At 41.3% G+C, this 23,029-nt stretch overlaps 3 protein-coding genes, 1 long non-coding RNA gene and 1 other non-coding gene across 5 annotated transcripts; 2 read left to right on the top strand and 3 right to left on the bottom strand.

The window, feature by feature from the left end:
- Positions 1-77: 77 nt before the first annotated feature.
- On the bottom strand, positions 78-2,198 carry LOC100837074 (sm-like protein LSM5). Its single transcript, XM_003568495.4, has 4 exons — positions 1,975-2,198; positions 1,687-1,810; positions 474-546; positions 78-362 (listed from the first exon to the last, which is right to left on the bottom strand). Exons 1-4 carry the CDS (start codon positions 2,009-2,011, stop codon positions 327-329), a joined length of 270 nt encoding a protein of 89 aa, XP_003568543.1. The 5' UTR covers positions 2,012-2,198; the 3' UTR covers positions 78-326.
- A 3,475-nt stretch (positions 2,199-5,673) lies between these two features.
- LOC100836764 (probable folate-biopterin transporter 7) lies at positions 5,674-8,981 on the top strand. Its single transcript, XM_003568494.3, has 2 exons — positions 5,674-6,259; positions 7,574-8,981. Exons 1-2 carry the CDS (start codon positions 5,983-5,985, stop codon positions 8,611-8,613), a joined length of 1,317 nt encoding a protein of 438 aa, XP_003568542.1. The 5' UTR covers positions 5,674-5,982; the 3' UTR covers positions 8,614-8,981.
- Positions 8,982-10,515: 1,534 nt separating this feature from the next.
- LOC112271053 lies at positions 10,516-10,969 on the top strand. Its single transcript, XR_002963841.1, has 3 exons — positions 10,516-10,706; positions 10,793-10,835; positions 10,937-10,969. It is a non-coding gene; the product is annotated as an uncharacterized LOC112271053 (long non-coding RNA).
- A 2,025-nt stretch (positions 10,970-12,994) lies between these two features.
- LOC100836451 (carbon catabolite repressor protein 4 homolog 4) lies at positions 12,995-22,382 on the bottom strand. The gene is made up of 10 exons (XM_003568493.4): positions 22,108-22,382; positions 21,929-22,005; positions 21,769-21,818; positions 21,027-21,076; positions 19,094-19,163; positions 17,571-17,692; positions 17,184-17,293; positions 14,625-14,775; positions 14,321-14,468; positions 12,995-13,583 (listed from the first exon to the last, which is right to left on the bottom strand). The coding sequence occupies exons 1-10, from the start codon at positions 22,212-22,214 to the stop codon at positions 13,293-13,295; spliced, it is 1,176 nt and encodes a 391-aa protein (XP_003568541.1). The 5' UTR covers positions 22,215-22,382; the 3' UTR covers positions 12,995-13,292.
- Positions 15,944-16,130, bottom strand: MIR9487 (microRNA MIR9487). The gene has a single exon (NR_127089.1). It is a non-coding gene; the product is annotated as a microRNA MIR9487 (primary transcript).
- Positions 22,383-23,029: the final 647 nt, after the last annotated feature.

Genomic DNA, 23,029 nt, shown 5'->3' with positions numbered 1-23,029 from the left:
AGCCATTGCAGAATCACAGATAGCAACAGATTCTCAGTCCATAACAAAATCATTTCAACGAACACACTGCAAAACAATGCGATAAACAGATATCTCATAATTAGCATTGACGAGTCATATAAATGCAGCAATTTGCAGGGGCAATCTTTCAGGTTAGTAAGTTCCATACAGAAGAAGCTTCAAGTTTTGGCAGTAGCTAAACTTTAGTACAACCATCAATCCAAGAAGTACATTTGACAAAGAAATCGAGCGGTTTATCCATACAAGGTTCAGGTTTCACTGTGTCTCCTTTAGCCTCAAACAGATAACCCTCCAGAAGCGCTCGCTCATGCCACATCTGGCGGTGAACCACCAGGAACTAACTGCACAAGGAAAACAGATATGGCAAAGATGTTAGCGGGGCAATTAGTATTACATATCAGCCTCATCATTTTATCACAACCAGAGAGTGGCATTCGAAAATAAATTCTTACGATAGCTATGTTGTTCCCATTAAGGAGGATCTGGTCAAGTTTCGTTATGCGACGGCCCTCAGCAGTATACTCACTGTAAAACAGTTAGATGATACAATTAGACAATACACTTTCAGAAGAAAAGTCCTTGGGAAAATAACTTAGAAGATAGTATGCAAGAAGTGCAGATGGAGAACAAGTAAACATCAGTCTTAGTTAATGAGCGTAGAAATTGACTAGCTAGAAATTCTAACAACCATCGATTGCGGAGTACAAAGTGCTAAGCGCTGATGTTTCCCTGGCCATCAGATGCATGCGAAGCTAGCTCTACGTACGATTTCCCTCAACGATGCATCAGATAGTCATGATATTTTCTTATGGACTTTTGCCAATTAAACATGATTTTCAATAAAGAAGAAAACTACATGGACAAATGCAGCACCCCAAAATCTTTCATGTACTGTGAAATCAACAAAAATTGAAAATCCACTAAATGGCTTTCAAGTAGTGCAACATTTGAGAAAAACTACCGCCAGCCACTTTGAAGAACTTCAACACTTTATATTATAAACAAGTAGATAATATGAAGCAAAAACTTAATTTTCTATTCCACATAACCAACCCCCTCCCAGCCTTCTTCCTACTCTTGTCTATCTCCATTGTATCAACAAATCAGGACACATTTTTCTGTCCGTCACAACATAAAAATTGGTGTTCCGACGTTGTGCCTCAGGTCAACTGTTGTGGCTTATGTGGAAGCCACGAATGTCGGTGTGAACTACACTGTAGCACCACCTGCATCAATTCCCTTTATATCTACTACAATGACCACTACTACATCGTGTTGTATCAATAATGTTGTTGAAACTACCTGGTTTTGGATCTATGACAGATAAGATGAAGCATCAAAACTCCAATGAGCTTAGGATCCACCAGATACAAGATGTTCAATTTTTTGTCCATTCATGGGAACTATTTGTAGTCATATTGACGCATTGTAAATATTCAATAAAATTTCATTATGAACCATTTACGTTTATCACGTATATGACAGTGCAGGTGTGTACTTCAAAATTGAAGTCATTACAAGGTGATACACAGGTCTAAAAATAAGCCAATGATTCATCAGTCCAAATAAACCAGAATCACCCTAAGATTTTGAAATAACATAATTAACTGAAATGGCATCGATCTAGAGAAACTAGGGTTTAGGGTTTGGGTGATTTTCACTTACTACTCAGTGACGTCCTCAAGGACCATGTTCACGTAGACATCGAACCCGCAGAGGGTGCCGACGAGCTCCTTGTCTCCCTTCATGATCACCCAAATCTTGGATCCGATGCATCGGTCGATCAGCTCTGCTCAGTTCAAGCAAGCACCCCCGCGCGCAGCCGCACGCAAAGAGTTAAAAGGGGTGAGTTAAGAACTCGAACCCAGGAAGCCAGGAAACTAGACGACAGACGATGTAGATACGGAGAAATCAGAAGAAGCTTGCGACATAAAACGAGGTTCCATTGCGCACCTGAGGGGAGGAGCTGGGAGGGGTTGTTCTGAGACATGGCGCCGCCTCCGGTGGATCGGTGGAGGGAGGGGTCGAGGCCGGTAGGAGGCGACGAGAGGGGCTCGGCTGCAGCGGAGGCGGAAGAAGAGGACCGGCGGCGGAGGAGGATGGGGCTGGGGACTGGGGCTTTTTGCCTCCGCGCTGGATAGGTCCGCGCTATCGCCGACGCCGGTGTTCAGCCCAGTTTACATCCGGGCCCAACAGAGGTTGTCAGGTCGGCCAGTTCCCCTCGAATTCGCTAAAAAAAAAACAGTTTCCCTCGAAGAAAAAACAAAAAAAACCTCCAACATGGAGGCACCAGTTCCCTTAAAAAAAAGGAAAATAGAAAAATCCGTTTTAAACCCTCATCTCGTAGACAAAGTTTGAATCGAATCTTACTTTTTAATCCCTGAACTTTGAACCCTAACATTATTGATCCTGATTAATTAAGACACTTAATTTCAGAAATCGTGTTTGGTGGACTGGTTCTGCTAACATTGTTCTGGGATTGATGAATAACTTTACAAATTCTTATGGTTTCCGTCTATGTTGATGATGGTCTTATTGAGTTTGTTGGTTTTAAAGATCTTCATGTTCTCGACTTGTATAACACATCTGAAGATAATTTCTAACCATTTGGTCATTGACAATGTGATGGAGATCTCTCGCCGTCATTGGGTCACCATGTTGTGCAGATCGAAGAGCTTTGATGACCCCACGCGCTGGTCATGCCATAGCACAGCAACGTATAAGACCATTTTGTTATGGTGGACAAAACATTTAAAAAAGGCAAAATAATATCAAAAGTTTCTTTGATAAGGTAGGTAAAATTCAGGATGGCGGTGGGATGGGTCTGGACGGACGGACCAAATCCATATCAATATCCACATCCATCTCCAAATCAATTATTCATCCATGAAAGTAACGGTGGATCCAAAACAATATCCACATCCATATCCACTGGGTATCCATGGACATCCATGGATGAACATAAAATGGCTTAAAATAGCCATAAGACAATATTCATATAGAGATCGATATAAAGCCTCTAAACTATGCAGTTATATCGTGAATTTAGAACGGTTGCAATAGCATAAGACCATGAACATTTGTCCAATACTTCTCAAAGTTCACTCTCATTGACTCCGACATAGCTCTTATAAGAGGGTGGTCACTAGCTTGCCTTAAGTATTGCGAAATGAGTTAAGGTTAGAGTTAAGGAGGAAGGAGAACTATTTATATTAGTCATATAGCTAAATAATGTACTCCCTCCGGCCGGAATTACTTGTCAAAATATTACATGTATCTATACGCTTTTTACTCATAGATACATCCGTATTTGGGCAAATTTGAGACAAGTAATACCGATCGTAGGGAGTACCTACATGTTAGTATTTTTTTTGTTTTATTAAATACCGTGTATCCATGGATATCCATGAATCAAATTTGCGATCCATGCCCACTCCACGAGTTGGTGGGTATCCGTTCATGTATATCCATGGAGCAAGATCGTGCTACATACCCGCGATCCATGAGCTGGATATCCATTTTTTGAGTATCCATTGCCATCTTGAGGTAAAACAGAGGAAACATTTCCACCGTAGCACTTTGAAACCACATTGAGTTTCATCTCGGTCTAACCCAATCGAAGGCTAACCTCCAACTAGGTGTATCTCCTTACTATGCTTCGGATCACGGTATAAATTTTCAGAGGTCACCAAATTTCCAAAAATCATTTTGATATTATCTACTCCAACATGGAGGCGCCACATAGTACTGACATATAAGACCATTTTATCATGGTAGCCAAAAGACTAGAAAGAAGCAAAATCATGCCAAAAGTTTTTTAATAAGGTGAAACGGAAAAAAAAATCCACGGTAGCAAATTAAAACCACATTGAGTTTCATGTCGGTCTAACCCAATTGAAGGCTCGCCTTTGACTAGGTGTATATCGTCTCAGATCAGGGTTTAAATTTCAAAGGTCGCCAAAAATTCAAAAACATCTTGATGTTATCTCGACCAAAATCTATTGATTTTTAGATGATTTTTATCAAACTAAAATTCTACAATTTTAATTTTTGTTTCAATCCTAATAGAGTGGCCCCACATTTACACCTACATGGCCACTCGATGCGGTCGTTGGCAAGCTGGTATGGCTTAGCCAACTCGAGTGCGGTGTTGAAAATTTTCAAAGTCTAGGTGTGTACAAAAATTACTAACTCGAAATTTCAAAACTAGTGAGATGAAATTTTAGTCCTACTGATTAAGTTTGATCAAAACCTGTCTAAATTCAATGAATTTCGGTCATATACAAAAATGATTTTTTTACCCGGAATACAAAATTGATCTTTGAGTGTTGCAAAAGTTTGAACTCCCTTCTTTGAAACGTATTCAGTTTAGGAGATATGATTCCGATGTGGAGGTGCCACGTAGACCTAGCGGGTGGGGCCACTCTTTCGGGATAGTCGAAAATTTTAAAACTGGTAAAACTGTGCCAAAAGTTTCTTAGATTGGTAAAACAAAGAAATTTTGGCTAAAGTGGTAAAATGTATCACGAACTTTCTTTGATGGATAAAATCTGAAATTCACTCCTTTTTTATATAGCAAAGAACGGCGCCTTGGATCGGGTGAAACTCACCGTGATAGTCCCAATCTGTATTCTTGTAAACGAGTGTGTTGATAATCGATTTCTCCCTCCATTTCACAAAGGTTGGCGTATTTTGTTTCGTTAAGACAAGGCTTTGACTAATGAAAACTCTATTCATATGTGTTTTTTCATACATGAAATTTATATATTCTCTCCTTCCAACAAAAGATGTCTCAAGTTTGTTAAAATTTGAATGTATCTAGACATGACTTAGTGTATAGATGCATTCAAATTTAGTCAAATTTGAGACATCTTTTGTTGGACAGAGAGAATAAATGGATTCGTCTTTAAAAGTTCTTGCTAATGATCATTGTCTTGTATCATATAACTTACTGCACATATTAATAGAGTAAATCTTGGTAAAAGGCTTTTCTTAACGAAACAAAATACGCCAACCTTTGTGAAATGGAGGGAGTAATTAATTGCGGACCTTAAATGCTTCATGCTTATCTTTACTTGCATAGAATATCTAGGTTTTTGGACATATTAAATCCCTATATCTATCAGAATTATGTGAGTAATTTGTGGATGTTGGAACATATATACTCACTCCGTCTGATATTGAGTGATTCAAATTTGTCCAAATATGGACGTATCTACATCCAAAAAGCGTATAGATACATGTAATATTTTGTCACTTAATATGGGACGGAGAGAGTAAGAAAACATTTTTACATAAAGAACATTTTTGTATTAAAAAACAATTTCATGAGCTATACAAAAATCATTTTAATCCTATAAACAATAGACAAACTAGTTCAAAGTGAATGACACGTTTTCTTGTCTCGTGCTATAGTAGGATTTTAGGGGTATAAGTTTCTTTCGGACATGATTCGTGACGATAGATCATCTAGACCTCCCAGCTTGCCAAGCGGAGCACACAACGTCTTTTGCTTCCATACAACTCGTGCTTAAACAATTTCCCGACGAGAAGCTGGTGTCCAGATTTGCACTCGCCTTGTGTTGTTTATGGCTTGACTTCCGCGATTCGAGCTTCTCCGTGAGCCGGAGCCAGGGCAAAAGGCATTTTCCCACCGAGATCTGGGAACGCGACGACGCACTCCAGAGTCCACCGAGGCTGGCTCCCGCCGCGTGTTCGTGTAATCGTGTTGGTTCATCTCGTGCCATCCATTCCCCTGCGTGAATAATCAATCCCACCTCATTAACACCTGCCCTCCCACGTGTCCTTCCACACCCGGAGGTACTTCCAGCATAGAACACGAACCACCACCAGCTCTCTCTCTCTCAGTCACTTCTCTTGTCGTTCCCCTCCTCTTGGATCGAACAGGCCGGCTGAGAGCAGAGGATCGAGATTTGCTATTGGGTTAGGGGGACGAGGGACATGGAGAAGGAGCAGAAGATGGAGGGCGAGAGGGCGGCGGCGGCGGCCACGCAGCGGTGGGTGATCGGGGTCGGGTTCTGGGTGCAGGGGTTCCGGCTGTTCCCGTGGCTCGGCGTCAATTTCTTCCTCAAGGACGGCATGGGCGTCGCCGCCTCCTCGCTGCAGATCCTCCAGGCGTCCGCCAACCTGCCCATGGTCGCCAAGCCGCTCCTCGGCCTCCTCTCCGACGCCGTCCCCATCCGCGGCTACCGACGCCTGCCGTACGTCGCCATCGGCGGTACGCCCCCCCTTCCTCCCTTTCGCCCCCATGTCCTTGCATTGCCGTGTCCCAGATCTGCAGGCGCCAACTTCTGTAGCGAAACACCATGATCTCCTGCGTGATTCCATACCCTACTTTAACAGTTAACGTGGAATGTTCGGAACCACCCTCGTGATACAGAATCGTACTCCAATTCTGAAGATTTTTTCCACCTTTCCTGCTCATTCCTTTTATGACACGTTAGGTTGAATGTGCAATTTCTCCTCTTTTTTTTAGCTGCAATTGATTAGTGAATGTGTAGGAATTCTCGTATGCCAGAGCAGAGTCGGCTGGAAAGTACAATAGAATATCTTTCTCTCTTTGCGATTTTATCTGGAGAGAAATTGAAACGTCAACCGCACACATTCTCTTCTTGCGTGTTGTTTCTACATGTTCGTCCTGTGGCGAAGGATAACACCGCAAAGAATATACTCAAACACATGTCCTCTTGATTAATTGCATGCCTTTTGTTTTCTTTCACTTTTCCTTTTCTCTTTCTGATCATATACCATCACTCTCCATCTTCTTTTGTGCGATTAGGCTTTCAGAGCAGCAACTTTTGTCCCACTCTCAACCACGCAGTCCACTTTAATGTGTCATGATGAAATTCTTAGTGTACCGTCATATTCGAGCATCAGGAAACTTAAGGCTGCACATCCTCACATTCCACGCTTAAGTAATACAATTTCTGCAGTGCCATCATATTTTGATTGACTAAATGACTGCCATCATTTGGGTCTTTGAATATCACTGTCTAGTTCGCATCATTTAGTAGCTAGCTCCGTCTTTAAATTCCCTCTATTAATTAACAGAAAAGTGCAGTATGGCAGATATGCAAGAGGCACAATTAAGTAAATTCAGGAAGCTAATTGGCATACATAACGACTTTGGTGCCTTTAATATCTTGTCTTGCCTTTATTTTGGGCATAAAAGCCCAACTAAGCGATCAGGGGTTGACATGCCAAAGCTTGGAAGTTTACTGGTACTTTGTTGATATAATTGGCACGATCAGATACTCCCTCCGTTCCATAATTCTTGTCGAAATATTACATGTATCTAGACACTTTTTAGGAATAGATACATTCATTTTTGAGCAAATTTGAGACAAGAATTATGGAACGGAGGGAGTACCTAATAAAAATTAGTGTAATTTACTCGTGATAATCACTGTATAGAACACCATAACTGATGCTTCTGGAAATGCTTGCTTTATACTACACTCAACTGTTTCTCCTTATATAGCTGACTATAGTTCCAAATTTGTAACATACCTTGTTATTGCTGTGGTTGCAGCTCTCTTGCAGGCAGTATCATGGGTAGGAATTGCCCTCTGGCCATCTCTTTCTCTTCCAGTTCTTACCATTTTTCTCCTCTTGAGCAACTTTGGTGCATCAATATGTGAGGTTGCCAATGATGCCATTGTAGCAGAGGCCGGAAAGCAAGCGGCCTCTTCCTCAGGGGGACAACTTCAATCTCTTGCTTTTATGTTTGGCTCTTCCGCTGGTGCGTTAGGAAACCTTCTTGGTGGCATTGCTCTCAGTTACTTTTCTCCCAAAGCCATGTTTCTTTTTTTTGCAATCCTTCTCGTGCTCCAGTTCTTCACTACTATGGCTATACCTGAGAGCTCCCTCAAACTCCCAAAGGCAGCTACTAATACATCAGTGGTCTCCAGCATCCGCAAACAAATCAAAGAGCTGTCGAATGCTCTCTGTATGCCTGAAATATTTTGGTCAATCATATGGTTTTCAGTGTCATATGCTGTTATACCATTTCTACTTGGGACCATGTTCTTCTATCAAACTGAAGTGTTAAGACTTGATTCGTCAATTATCGGTTTATCCAAGGTTTTCGGGCAAGTGGCTCTCTTGGCTTGGAGCATGGCATACAACAAATGCTTCAAAACAATTCCTGCGCGTAAGGTCTTATCGGCTCTGCAGTTCATCACCGCGGTCATAATGTTGTCAGATGTGTTATTTGTTCAGGGAGTATACAGGAAGGTCGGAATACCAGATTCCATGTACACCATTGTGTTCTCAGGGCTGCTAGAGGGTCTTATGTTGTTCAAGGTGCTACCTTTCAGTGTTCTTATAGCAAACCTTTGCCCTTCTGGGTGTGAGGGATCGGTTATGGCCTTTGTCATGTCTGCGCTTGCCCTCTCAACTATTATCAGTGGATATCTTGGGGTTGCGCTTGCTGAATTCATGGGAGTATCTGGGGATGATTTCTCAGCACTGCCGCTTTGCTTGTTGATTGAGGCTGCGTGCACAATGCTGCCGCTATGTTGCTCATCGTTGATTAAAGAGAGGAAAGAAAAGGAGAAGAAGGAACAGTAGAATATGTCTGTAGGATCCAAAGATGTTGTATTGGTGCCTATGAAGTTTTCCCTCGAGCTTGTTGGTGCCATTGCCTAGATTTCAGTTTCACAATATGATTATGGCCGGTGGAAACAACCTAAGAGAGGATTAGGTTCTTCAGTTTCCTGTGCTCCGAGGCTTCCCAGGAATATATCTTAAAAGGGACAGGAGATATACATGTGTGCTGTCATTCTTCTGTAGATCAAGCATTATTTTTTGTAACTAGTTTTTCTTTTAAATTATGAAACTAGTTTTTTTCCTGAAGTTGTGTAACTAGTTGAAAAATCATGCATATTGTTTGTTCTCTTTATGATATATATATATGATCTCTGGTCTGCTAGTAGTCACATTTCTATCTTCATAGACGATTCAATACGTTATCTTTATATTGCAAAAATTAGTACTTCCTCCGGTTGGAATTAGTCTCAGATTTAGTACAATTCCGTCCGGAGACAGTAATTTAGACGAGCATGAATTACTGAGTAATGGTTCTCAGTTTTTCAGACTTTCATATATGAGTAATGGGTCTCAGTTTTTCATACTTCAATATATGTAACGATAACAGTGCTCTACGTTACCGGATGAAACTCAAGGCCAGAGCTGGTTCTGGTGACCTGAATTTGTTCTGTTCATCTCTATCTCTACTGTTTATAAAGGCACCAACATGTTCTTTTCAACGTCCACCTCACTAAACGAAGACAAAGTATTAATAGCCCCGCAATCAGACTCTCTAAACATCAGATTACTAGTTAACCGTGTGCGTTTAGTGATTACCTGTTGAGACTGAAATAATTTCACCTGCAGGAGAATCTTTCAGCCCCTCGTCCGAACCATTTTCTTCCTTCTTTTCTCCTCGCCCATCCAGACTCCAATGCCGCCTCCTCCTTCCCTTCCCCTGCGGCCGCCGCAGCCTCGTCCCCCTCCGCCCCCCACTCCCCCATCCTCCTTCCCTTACCCTGAGGTCGCTGCCGCCTCCTTCCCTCCGCGGCCCTCCTCTGCCGCACCTCAGCCCGCCTCGCCTGCTCGCCTCCACCTACGATCCGCGGCCGCCGTCAGGGCCACGGGACGAGGCGCCACCTCCTCCTCCCCTCCGGCCGTGGCCCTCCTCTGCCGCGCGTCAGCCCGCCCCGTCTGCTCGCCTCCACCTACGATCCGTGGCCATCGTTAGAGCCACGCGATGAGGCACCGCCGCCGCCGCTGATCCCCCCACACGAGACCAAGAATTCCGATCACGACCCTGCCACCTGATCTGCTGCACGCCGCCGCTATCCACTTCTCCCCGGCCACCTGATCTTGCTGGACAGGGGAGTCTCCGCACCTGCCCAGGGCAGCGCGTGCCCGGCCAGGGAAGCTGCGCATCAACCATGGTCGTCTTCACGTTGGGTGCATCGTTGTTTGATCGTTGTCCACAAGCATTCTATATTTCAGGTAAGACATTTCTCAACACATCAATTGCTCACAGACCCACCACGTGTTTGCTGAAAATGCCAATTGATATTCCGGCTGTTTACAAGCATTCTAGATTTCAACTGCCAACAAATCCATGCTTTAATTTCTCCATGGTTGGTATGTAGTGTGCAGGTTTGTTCTTCAAGTTATGTTACGAATTTAAATACTACTTCATGTTGTAGTTTTTTATTTGAATGCCTTAGGTTTGTACCACATTACTGTTTCACACCCATTTAAATGTAGTTTTAGAGAAATGTATGTTGATCAGACCACTTCCTGTTGTAGTTTTTTATTTGCGTAAGTGCAATAAGATGAAATAAATACTATAGAAGCATGTTTCCATCATTTCGCTTGCTGCTGATCTATTCCATTAGAGATGAGATGGATTTATGTATTAGTTTAATTAGTCAATTGACATCTGTTGCTTTTTCAGGAAAAGGGAAGCTGGTACTTCGTTTTTCAGGACGACGGAATATATTTGTGAAATAAAATAAAATACCGCTTGTACTGCTGAGGAAGACGCCTGTTTTCTGATTTTGCAGAAACATTGCAGGTGGCTTGTACAGCTCCTTATGGCTCTTGATTACTTGCATGGAAATCACATTCTTCACCGAGATGTGAAGGTCAGTACCAGTGCGATATTTGGAGCATGTGATTATCTTTCTAACATGTTGTAATAATGTGCACCGAAGCTGCTAATTCGTTTCAGTGCTCCAATATTTTTATTTCCAGGAGCCAAACTATAAGACTTGGTATGTAACTTAGTCCCTTACAAAGTACAGTGCTTTATGTATGAGTTCAGCAATACTGATAATGATTGTAATTCTAACATAAAAAATGCTGGTGACTTTAGGCTTGCAAAAAATATTGACTTCTGATGATCTGGCATCTTCCGTGAGTACTACTCCCTCCATTTCACAAAAGTTGGCGTATTTCGTTTCGTTAAGACAAGCCTTTCACTAAGAATTACTGTATTAACATGTAAGTTATATGATACGAAACCATGATCATTAGCAAGAACTTTTAAAAACGAATCCATTGATATAAATTTCATGTATGAAAAAAATACATATCAATAGAGTTTTCATTGGTCAAAGCCTTGTCTTAACGAAACAAAATACGTCAACCTTTGTGAAATGGAGGGAGTAAAACATTTGTTCTCTTTCTTGTACATGTTCGATGGTGTTTTGACCTCAACACCGGATGGTACGAACACCAAGTTACATGTGCCCAAAACGTCTTGCTGATATGCCATATGGTAGCAAATCTGACATTTAGTTTCTAGGTATGTATGCGAAATCACTTTTCTGAACCTAGATAGAGAACTTGCAATTCAACATTTATATTTGTTTTGTTTCAGTATGTTGTATATGCGAAATGGCTGCTCTCAGGCCTGCATTTAAAGCTTTGTAAGTCTCTACTTTTCTGGATCTATTTGGAGTTGGAAAGTCATCCTGGATCTTCTTTGCTATGTTGTTAATCACTGTCCAGTTTGTTCATGACAGGTCATGGAGCTAAGCAAAGCTGAAATACTTTAATTCTCAACTGATATAAATACAACATATTTTCAACTGATATAAATACAATACAAGTCATACTGACTACCAGCATTTCGTGAATATAAATCAACAATATAAGATTCCTCTGATTCTCTTGGACTTAAAAGATCCCATGTAACGCTTAAATTACAGAACTCTTTCTGAACAAGAAGTGATAAATCTTATGGATTTGTGGACTAAACAACATGTTCTTCAAATTTATTTTTTGCGAGCATTTGCAGATGCAGTGATGCCATGATGGCGAATATGTTTAACATGTGATGCACCTCATTATGTCACACTTTCATTCTCTCAAGCAATGCTTGGCAGGTGTGCATTTTCTTTACTCTTCCCTCGTTTATCAGATTATGCATTTTTATGCGAATAGGTTTAACATGTGATGCACCTCATTATGTCACACTTTCATTCTCTCAAGCAATGCTTTGCACGTGTGCATTTTCTTTACTCTTCCCTCATTTCTCAGATTATGCATTTTTATCCTACAGTGATCCGTTAATTGGTTTTGGCTTCAGATCTGTTACCATATTTTATTTTTCTTCTTATCCAGTCCCTTATTTGATTACTTGATTTCTAATTACTCTAAACATGAGTGTGCAACTATAGAAAGAATAGATGATGAAGAATCTGGAGGAGAAAGTTCTTTATTTTGAATAGAAAGTGATAAATTCCAAGTCTGCACCCTCCAGGTGATAGTGCCAATGGTATTCCAAACGCTACAGAGCTTGGGTTAAGAAGAACAAGGGATGTGTGTGTGCATTCAGAATTGGAGACTTTTGGTTGAGTTTTTCATTTTTTTGTGTATCGAAGGAGATCATTTTAATTGTTGTGGGGTTTGTTCGTACATGTACATGGATTGCATTATCATGAGCATGTGTTATATATGAAATCATTTTTATTTGTGAAGTTTGTTGCGAAATATACATGTCAAGAAAACTGATTTAAAATATGTAAACAATGTCACGCTGCGACCCAAACTATAATTGTAGATGCACGCTTACATCACTCAACAATTACACCTATATTAAGTGTCTCAATGAAAAAAGATAATAAAAAGCAGCTTACTTAAAGAGAAGGAGATCCAGAAGACATGATTTATATTTTAGAACAGAACGTGCAGGCACATGCTCGCTTACTAGTCTTTTCAATAGCGTAAAAATTATTTAAAAATTTAAGAACAATGAAACACTACGGCTGTTTAAATGTCTACTAGCTAAGCTAAAGAATGTAATCGGCTATAACAAGTTATTCGACTTATCTGGATATGCTCAGCCCTGAACTGTTCGTCTTAAGCATAGGGTATATTTTGGGGCCAACGGACTTGTACAATTATCCTGCTTTTGAGTTTGGAAATATCTGACTAACAGCTGAAAAATTCACGTTGACAAGACAAACGACTCCCGAAACACATAAACCTCACAAGAAAAAGATAAAAATTTGTTCCTACAATTGTTCTCCCACAGAATGGGCAAGAAGAAAAAATAATCAGTTTTCAATTATTCCACCAGAACAATAACAAATTGATTCTACTAGGAAAATAGCAAGGAAATAAAATATGGCTGCGAGATATTATTGCATGGACGATAGCCTTATGGACCACGGCCAGACAGTTCGACGGCTATTTGCTGCAGCCGTCGAAAAATGCACGAGGGGCTAGCTGCCAAGCACCCGGAAATCGGCTCCAATGGGTAAATGGTCGCTAGGATGGTGGAAGTTGGGCAGGCCTCCTTCCACATCCGCGGAACCCCCTCGTGGGACACGGAGTAGGCTAGTAGGTTTTATTGCACTGCCGTCCGACAAGAATATGTAGTCAAGTGTTCCAGTAAAACCTGGAGTGCAATTTGTGAACTCGGGTTCGCCTCCGTTGGCAGCATATAGGCTGCACAATTTGATTGGGGGCTCATCCGTAGATTCCGAGCTAGCTGATAGAAGGTAATTGTATACCTGAAAATGATGATAAAAATGAGCTCAAGATGAATAACAATTTTAGGAAGGGCAGCATCAAAATAAATAACCCAATAAGCAAAAGTTGTTTTTCAAGAAAACGATGTGCACATCCAAGCCCTCAGGGAGGCAAGGCCCCCCGTTCTAGCACCGTCGAAGGTGCAGGCATTCTTGTGCTTCCAAATCGACCAGGATAGAGGAGAACAATGGATGCCAGGCCTTTGCGGAGCTCCTGATGTTGTATTTCCCCCAAATCTAGTCGCATTTTCCCAGTTGGAGTACATAGATGTGGAATTTTGCTTTCTATGAATAAAAAATCATCGTGGCTTGAAAGCATAAAGCATAAAGCAGCTATTGGACGACGCAATGCTACTACTCTTTCCACAAGAATATTTTCATCATGATAACTTGCTACACACATAACTGGACTAGATATTCGCACATGGAGAAAGTTCCCCATATCTTTCAGTAAAACCATTGAACTAGGAGAATTGCATTACATTTGCTCAAGTCATTTGATCACAAGTCAAGTGGACTGGATCAAGTTGATGAATAAGATACTCAGCATGCGCTGTTGATGAGTCCACAGTACTTGACATTAACCTGTGTCTAACTAGACTCTACAATCTACGTTAAACTTTAGTAACAAGAATCATAAACAATAGCTACAAAGCACTGTGGACTCCTTTCAAAATCATTAAGCTTGAGACAACAATGCAGCAAAATGCAAGTCATACCTTATCACCTGGGGTGGAGTTGAAATCACCAGCAATGATCACAGAAGGCTTACAGGTAAACTTACTCGAGATAATATTCTCGAACTCAGCTACTTTCAAAAGAAGATACTTTGCTTGAGCCAACTTCACATCAATCCATTCTGGATCCCTGTAAATCCAGCATAGTATGAATAAGAAACCCGATATGTGCTGAAACCTAGCTTCTATCTAATACAGATGGATAAAACAAAACAGAAAATAAATGAGTAAACTAGAAAAGCATCTTCAAACAAAAAAAGTAGAGAGCATGGGCCATCTTGCTTGCCAATAAATATGAGTGTTCGCCACAATTAAAATATGATCACAAGGATCGCTAAGCTTGAAAGCAGCAAGTAAACCAACACAGTCGCGCTTCAATCTCACACGTGGATCATTTGGATCTCCACACTTTCTATTATCTTCCTTTCCACTAGATTCTGTAAAGACATACATAACAGACTTAAGTACATCAACAAGCCAGGAAACATATCCAGCCACAGTACAGGCAAACAAAATTGGAGCACTGGAAAATGACTAACAACCGTGCATTTTCTCAAAATTCGCAAATATTGTTTCTTCTAATTTTTGTGCCTTTCCTTACCTTGGCTATTCTCAACATGGAAGAAAACTGAAAAAAACATGTAACTGCATGCTTTTTAAGGAAGGCCAGTACATATTACAAGCACAAGAAAATTTAAGCCCGCATACATCAATCATCGTAGAATTTTATGTTAAGTAAAAAATTGTTAAAAAATGTCAGATAACAACATTCTCGTCTCGAACACATTACAAAACCCTTAGTGAGTGTGCTACTTAAGCAATTGAGTTGGATATTTTTTAAGGTGCCCAGTTATCCTTTAAAAATATGGAACAATGATTGTTCTCAGACTTAAATGAATATCCACTTTGCAATAAATAAGATCCGGATATAATGTTCTTGCATAAGGCCTGAACATAGTAAAAAATTACTAAGTTCTAATACGAATCCCGAAGGTAGAACGCTGAGGGCTTAAACGGTAACCTGTACTCTGTTCCTGGCGCGCATCTGCATTCTTATTCTTTGCCAGTCTTCTCGTCCTCTGTAGTCCCTGCCTCAAGTTGCAAATGTGAGCAACTGATCCAGTATCTAATACCCGAGAAGACCGGCAAGGAAAACATCTATAACATGTATGACATTCATACATGGACTTTCCAGTCTTCTTTTCTGTCGGATACTTCTTGCAGTTTTTCTTACAACGACCCTTTTGCTTATAGAAGAAACACTCGGTATCTTAAGTGGCACCTTTTTTGGCTTTGTGTTGGTCTTATGGGTGCCCTTGCCTTTCATTTTGGCCTTGCCCTTAATGAAATTAGAGGTTCTGTTCTCCATCATCACATCACATGATTGGTGTCCTTCTGTATCCCAATTTCTACAGTCTTGACATTGGCGAACAATTCGTTCATACTCTTCTCCATCCCGTTCATGTTGTAATTCATGATAAAGCCACTAAAGCTCGGCCGGAGAGACGCTAGTAAAAGATCGGTACCCAGCATGGCGGGGATCGTAATTCCCCAGGAAGCAAACTCTGCATGTACGCAACCATCCTGAGTACACGCTGGCTTACCGAACTAACCTGTCATCTTGCAATCGAACAAGGCCTTAGTTCAAACCTTGCTTACTGCTGAAACAAAGTGTTTAGCTCCAAGATAATATTCTAGACAGCAAAGCTATCAAAGCTTTGTATCAGCAACAAGGTCCGAACGTTATGAGGTAACTAAGGATTTGTTCGATTGCAAAATGGCAGAAGGAAGTTCGTACTCAAGATGGTTGCGTATGGGCAAATGTTGGATTCCTTGGGATTTCCGACCCCCGCCATGCTAGGTATTGATCTTGTATTGGCGTCTCTCCCGCCAAGCTCTAATTGCTTCACCATGAATACAACATGAACGGGATGGACAAGAGTATGAACGAATTGTTCGCCATGCTCAAGAATACAAATATTGGAACACCAAAAGGACATCAATCATGTGATCATGGTGAACAAAACCTATAGTTTCAAGAAGGGTAAGGCCAAGGTCACCAGTAAGACAGACGCAAAGCCTAAAAATGGCGTCACTTCATATACTGAATGTTTTTCTTCTGTAAGCAAAAGGGTCACGACAAGAGAAACTGCAAGAAGTATCTAGCATAAGGGGAAAGTCCAACTCAGGTATGAGTGTCATAAATGTATAGTCGGTCCTCACCGTAATTCTTGGGTATTAAATACCGGATCAGTTGCTCACATTTGCAACTCGATGCAGGGACTGCAGAGACTGAGAAGAATGGCAAAGAATGAGATGCAAATGCATGTCGGGAACCGAGTACAAGTTGCCGCTCAAGCTGTTGGTGTTCTACCTCTACATCTACCTTCGGGATTCGTATTAGAGCTTAGTTAGTAATTGCTACTATGTTCCAGCCTTATGCAAAAACATTATATCTGGATCTTGCATATTGCAAGGTGGATATTCATTTAAGTCTGAGAACAATGGTTATTCCATATTTTTAAAGGATATGTTTTATGGCCGGTGAGAAGAAACAAAAGGTTAGTACATCTCTCGGACGCCCCAATCCTAATTCATTCCTTTTGCCTTGGTATAGATAAATAATGCAGCTCCAATTAACTCAATTGATCGCAAGAAAATCAACACTTAGTGAGTGTGCTACTTAAGCAATTGAGTTGGATATTTTTTATTTTAAAGATTTAATAACTGGTTTCTTATTTTTAATTGTCCAATTCACAACTTAAAATGCTCAGTTTCCATGTTAGGAGTACCCAATAAGTGATCTGCAAACGATTATCAGGTTCAACGACTGTTTATAAATTACCTTCTGTTGGTGAAGAATTATTTGAAGGGGCGCTATTTATAATATCATTAGGACCATATGTTTCCACCAAATCATTGTAATGTATTACTTCCTTCTGGATCAGTTCCACACTGTAAAAACAACAAAATAGTCAGGAAAAACAACATGATGATGAAATATAATAATTTTACGACACTATTTTTTCATATCCATTATCCATCTTTCGACACTTAATTACAAGACGTGTTCAAAAATTGAATACACAACTTAGATGATGATATTCACATTAAAAGTGTAAGCAGTGCAATCATAGCAAAATAGTAACAAACATATTTGCAGGGAGAGAAGTTCAGCAAGGACTTGTCCTGACACTAGTAACATGTACATCAGTTAAGAATACAGGTGTACCTTTTGGGTTTATAGAATATACCACATCCATCCCGTTTGTCCCCAGATCGCTGAAGGTAAATACTTGAATATCCAGAACTTTCCATGTTCTTCTTGTAGAATGTTTCGTATTCATCCAACTCCTGCCACAGCCACATATATTGCTTACAAGCGTGAACCGGGAAGTGTTAAGATTGATCTAAAATCTACATTAAAAGCATCTCCAGTGCAATAATAGCTTCAAGTAGTATCTCTAGAAGAAAGTTTGTGTAGCTAACACTGAAAACCACACATTCCAACACATAGCAGCTTCAGAATGCATCCACAAAATCTGAAGCAAAGCAACACTCACATCCCAATACACAGCTTTTGATGGGTCAACAAAATCTGAAGCGAAGCTACAATGCCTTTCTCTGTCGCACTAAAAAAGAGGTAGCAGAATAGCTCTTGGCTTGGCCCAGCTAAATTAGTTGAAGCTACTAGGTTCTAGAAGCTACCATAAACCTATTTGAATGTAAAGAAACCATCTGCGTGAACAATTTAGGCTAGAGGTATTGTCCACGATCGAGAATCGAGACGCTAGAGCTATATCCTATAACAGAGGACATGTCAAAAGATTGCAACGATCTCATCACATATAAATTGTAGGAACATAACATGTGGAGATGTGCATCTTTCTGGAATCACAATTTCAGGCAGTGGATTGTGTACCAACTGATACATAGTCCCCCCCCCCCTCCCACCTCCATTCTTATACAAATCCACGTCAGTTAATTCGGGACGGAGGGAGTATATGATATATCCCCTTCCTCATCAATCCTCACATCTTCTCTGCGCCTCACAGCTGCCGCCAGATCAGGACATCCACAAAATGACCATTGCATCCGCATTCATCACTGCTGATGTTGAGTACATTTCCCCCGGCTGCACAATAGCACAAGTACCTTCCATCACCACCAGAATGGCCGCCTCCAAGGGATATGACATCAGTCGTCATCCTGCTTCCCAAGTTTACATCAATCCTCACTGGTGATGGAGGCCACACCTCCACTGTTTACACCGACTGCACTGGATACACCAGACTGCACGTAAGTACATCACCACCAGAATGGCCGCCTCCAAGGGATATGACATCAGTCGTCATCCTCCTTCCCAAGTTTACATCAATCCTCACTGGTGATGGAGGCCACGCCTCCACTGTTTACACCAGCTGCACTGGATACACCACAGACTACACCTAGTACATCACCACCTATGCTGCTCTCCCTGGTATGCCATTGATGTATCTACTGGGGAAAAACTCAGAAAATTTGTAGAAAAATCAACCCACCTAATATCGCATTACAAACATCATCGTGCATGCCATCAAGTTGTTTTTTATTCATTCACAAAATAAGATATGTAGACGTTACATAAATCCTAGATAAAATTGAATAACATAAAAATGATCAAAAAACAATAATATTTTACATATTACTAATAACCCTAGATATGGCCACACGACAGAAATGGGGGTGATAAAAACATCATAAATGAGAGTCAACCTGTATGCACATGACGTCAGCATTAAAACTCTTGAGTTCTGTTAGAACAGCTTTCGAACGAGCTTTCCACCTATTTTTCCAAACATAGAAGGAAAAATGAGCTCCAGAAATGATAAGAACCATAAACAAGAAAGGAAAAAGAGAAACTCGTCTTTCATCCTAAAATAAAACTAGCGCACAAAGCAGCAACCAACTTCCAGTTTAATTGTGAAAGCCAGATACTCTTGGTAAATGTAAGCATAATAAAGCAATTTTATGCCTAACATGGCAGGCATGGGCTGTGGTGCTCAAGTTTACCCTCAACTATGTAGGAGTCCTTGTAAGATATAAATTTTAAAAGGGGTACTTTATTTTAGATTCATGGTTATTAAGGGTCACTAATTTTGTGTGGAGGCACCTTAGGAGGATCACCACAGCAAGTGCCATGCTTTAAGCCAAGGAAAAGGTAACCAAAAGAATCGGATATTCAAATTGGGTAGCTATTACCCTTGGTTTACTGTCGCAGATTCACACTGCTTTCATCTGAGCTAGTCTTGTTGCAACCCGATCTGACTTCAGATTGCCACTAACGCATATCGCCAGAGAGCTATGGCAATCGATGGCCTACGAACAGCGAGATCCAGCTCATTGATGGTGCTTCACTACTCCTGACGGCTGATGCTGGTCTAGCATCTCGCCTTTCCTATTGACGTGACCATGAGTATTTTAATACGCTTATCGGTTTAGATGAAAATAGTACCTCGATATAAAATTGGTACAAATTTTATTATGAATAGCTTGCCAGTAAACCTATGGAAATACCCTTTTGTCACTTTGAGTTTTAAAAATGGAACCAAAGCTAACATTTTGGCACTTTTAACCCCATAAGTTCCCTACACGTGCACTCCCATTGATATTAAATTATATTTCAGTGGTAATGTGAAAATCAAGAAAACGCTACAGACCTACAGTAGTGGTGATTGACATGTGTGTCCCTCATGTATTATGTTTACACGTTCGTTCAGTGCAGGAGATTGTGTATTTAAGGGAGGAAAGGGGATCGACTAAATTAAGTTACATTAAAAATGTCTATAGACTATACTGACAAGAAAATCATGAGTTCGGTGTATCCAGAGCATCCAGGCCCACTATGTTTCTAACCAGGGGCTAAAATTTGAAGTTGAACCCTTACCCTTAAATCACGGGACGTGGTGTTTAGTAGCCTAAATTATCCAAATCAATCCTCAAAACTGCTTTTGCCCCAACAATGGTTGATTCTATTTGAATATTCAACATTACTTAAGCTGTATTAAGTCTATCGAGTAAATATTCGCCGGGGGAGATGAATTTCATGTGCACACTAGTTACTGATCACCAATACATGTTTCACTTCTTTCATACTCCCTATTTGCTTAGAAAGTAATGCTGTAGTTTTGCATACTAAAATTGAAGTACTCCCTCTGACCGGAATTACTTGTCGAAATATTACATGTATCTAGACACTTTTGACACATAGCTACATCCGTATTTGGGCGAATTTTAAACAAGTAATACCGATCGGAGGGAGTAAAAAAGTTATGTTTAATTCATTTGTGCTTAGTTGTCTTTATACCAATGTGGGATTCAAGAACCCCAAGTGGAGATGCTAAATGTGATTACAATTCACAAAGCATGCATTTAGGTTGTAGTTTTCTGGATGATATTTCTGAGGTGTTAACTGCTAAGAACTACTACACTAGTCAGTACAACTTCAATACATCGTACTCGAGCAACCAGAGTCCTTTTTCTCGAAAAGTAAGGCAAAACATTCAGGTGGCGTTTGTATTCTCGGATGCCATAATTTAATTTAAAGATGCCAAGGCGTAAGGTAGGAGATTCCATGATTTCAATCAGAAACGATTAAATATCAAAATCCAACATTATTCTACGAATAGTTGAACAGTTACGAGCTTACTTGAGAGACGCGGATGGAGAATGAGGGAAAATTGCGCTCTTCACATAGACCTATGAGAAGAGCAAATAATTAGGCGGGGCTAGGATCACTGTATTTTCAGAAGAGTAAAATACACCACTAGTCCGTAAACTCGGCATAAATGAACACTTTAGTCCACGAACTGGGAAAACGCACTCATAAATCCCTAAACTGGGCTTACTGTAACACTTTAGTCCAAAAACGGCTCGACAGGGCTAAAACACGCCACATGGTCGCCACGTCGGCTTATGCCAGGACCGCAGGTTGCTATTTGACTTTCTCAGGGGTTTCTTGCAAAATTTTGAGAGTATGCTTTCATGTACATCTCTCTTGTGTAACTTCTGTTGATCTCTGTCTCAGGCTTGATTCTTTCTTGTCTCATGCAAGAAATAGCATGGGCTTGATCACCAAGTAGTTAGCACACTTAGCAAAATTGTTGCAAGAAACCCCCGAGAAACTCGAGTAGCAAACCTTGGTCCTGGCCTAAGCCGACAGGGCGGCCAAGTGCGTATTTTTGCTCCGCCGAACCGTTTTTGGACCGAAGTGTTACAGTGAGCCCAGTTTAGGGGTTTATGTGTGTGTTTTCTCAGTTCGTGGACCAAAGTGTTCATTTCTGCCGAGTTTATAGACTAGTGTATTTTACTCTTTTCAGAACTTCGATCAGGCATAATCCATAGCCTGAATCGTCAGAAAAATAACAGCAAAACGCAGCACACCACCATACCTGGGCCAGTATGTTGTAGGAAACCAGCCGGAACCGGTACCCTTGTGCCCCTGAAAGCCAAACCAAAACCTGTAAACACTCCATACAGGAGCACGTCGGAGGTTCTCGAATATATTTAGGAGCAGACGAGTCACGGCTGCAGAGGGCAGATAAATTTTACCGGCATCAGATTCGGCTTGCGCGGTGCGGAGAGGGGCAAACCTGGGCGATTGCGTGCTCATCCGCCGCTTGCAAATCCTGAATCGCGGATAGCACCATGAACCGTCGTTAGGAATATGAGAAGAGGAGATAAAATCGGAGGAGCAGGGATGGGGAACCAGGGACTGGTGCGTTGCTTACGGGCGGAAGGAGAGGCGGCGGCTGCAGGGAGGAGAGGGGCTGGATTTGGGGAGGCGGCGGCCGAGGAAGAGGGGGAGAGCCGCCCAGATTGTCTGGGGTTTTAGCATCGATGGTTCCTCTGCTTGTTTGCGCGTAGACAAGAGGCGACCTGCCGACCTCTGCTTCTGCCGTTAGGTGAGTCCGGATCGGACTTCTTCCGCCTTGTGAGTTGTGAGAGGCCTCCTTTTCCATAGCCCACGGTGGTGCGGCACGGTAAGCCGAAAGCCGGTACATGCGCCGATGCGCGGCAGCCACGGCTGCGCCCCGAGCTGGAGTTGGATCTCGATTCCCCTTTGGACCACTCTGTGACGTGCCTATGTGTAGGATTGTTGTCCTGTTGTTAAAGTGCACCAAGCCAAAAAAAAAATCATGGCCGGAAATTTGGTCTTTATCAGAATGTTTGTCAATTTTTGGCATGAAATTGCTACTTTGTCAACTCTAATTTATTTTTTGTCAAAATCGGTCAACTCACGGACAAGCAAAAAGTTGTATTTTGAGAAACCAATTTTTCCGTAGCCAAAGCTAGGCTCAAACCAAACGACCCATAGATCCCGGCATCGATCATAATATGTTCAGCTTGGCGGCAAACAAATGGTTGGCCAACAAATTAGGGCAAACAGCATCCCGTTTGTGTCTCTTTTTATTGTCAATATTTTTGTATTGTTTACTAGTTTAAGCAAAACAAAATCAACTAGCAAATCTTAATGACCTAGAATCTGAACATCCCAGGATTCTATTTGCATCCCTACACCAGATGACATGTACTGTTGCACAACGTCACGTCATTGGCAATGGTAGACCCATGCAACCGACAGTTGCCGGTTTGGGGAATTTGACACTTCCCTCTTCTTTTGTGGTACGCTGACGCTTTGGTCTCACTTAT

The sequence above is a fragment of the Brachypodium distachyon genome, chromosome 2 (assembly GCF_000005505.3).
Source record: "Brachypodium distachyon strain Bd21 chromosome 2, Brachypodium_distachyon_v3.0, whole genome shotgun sequence".
NCBI lineage: Eukaryota > Viridiplantae > Streptophyta > Magnoliopsida > Poales > Poaceae > Brachypodium > Brachypodium distachyon.
The sequence above is the reverse complement of the archived record's forward strand: the minus strand, read 5'-3'. Positions and strand labels throughout refer to the sequence as shown.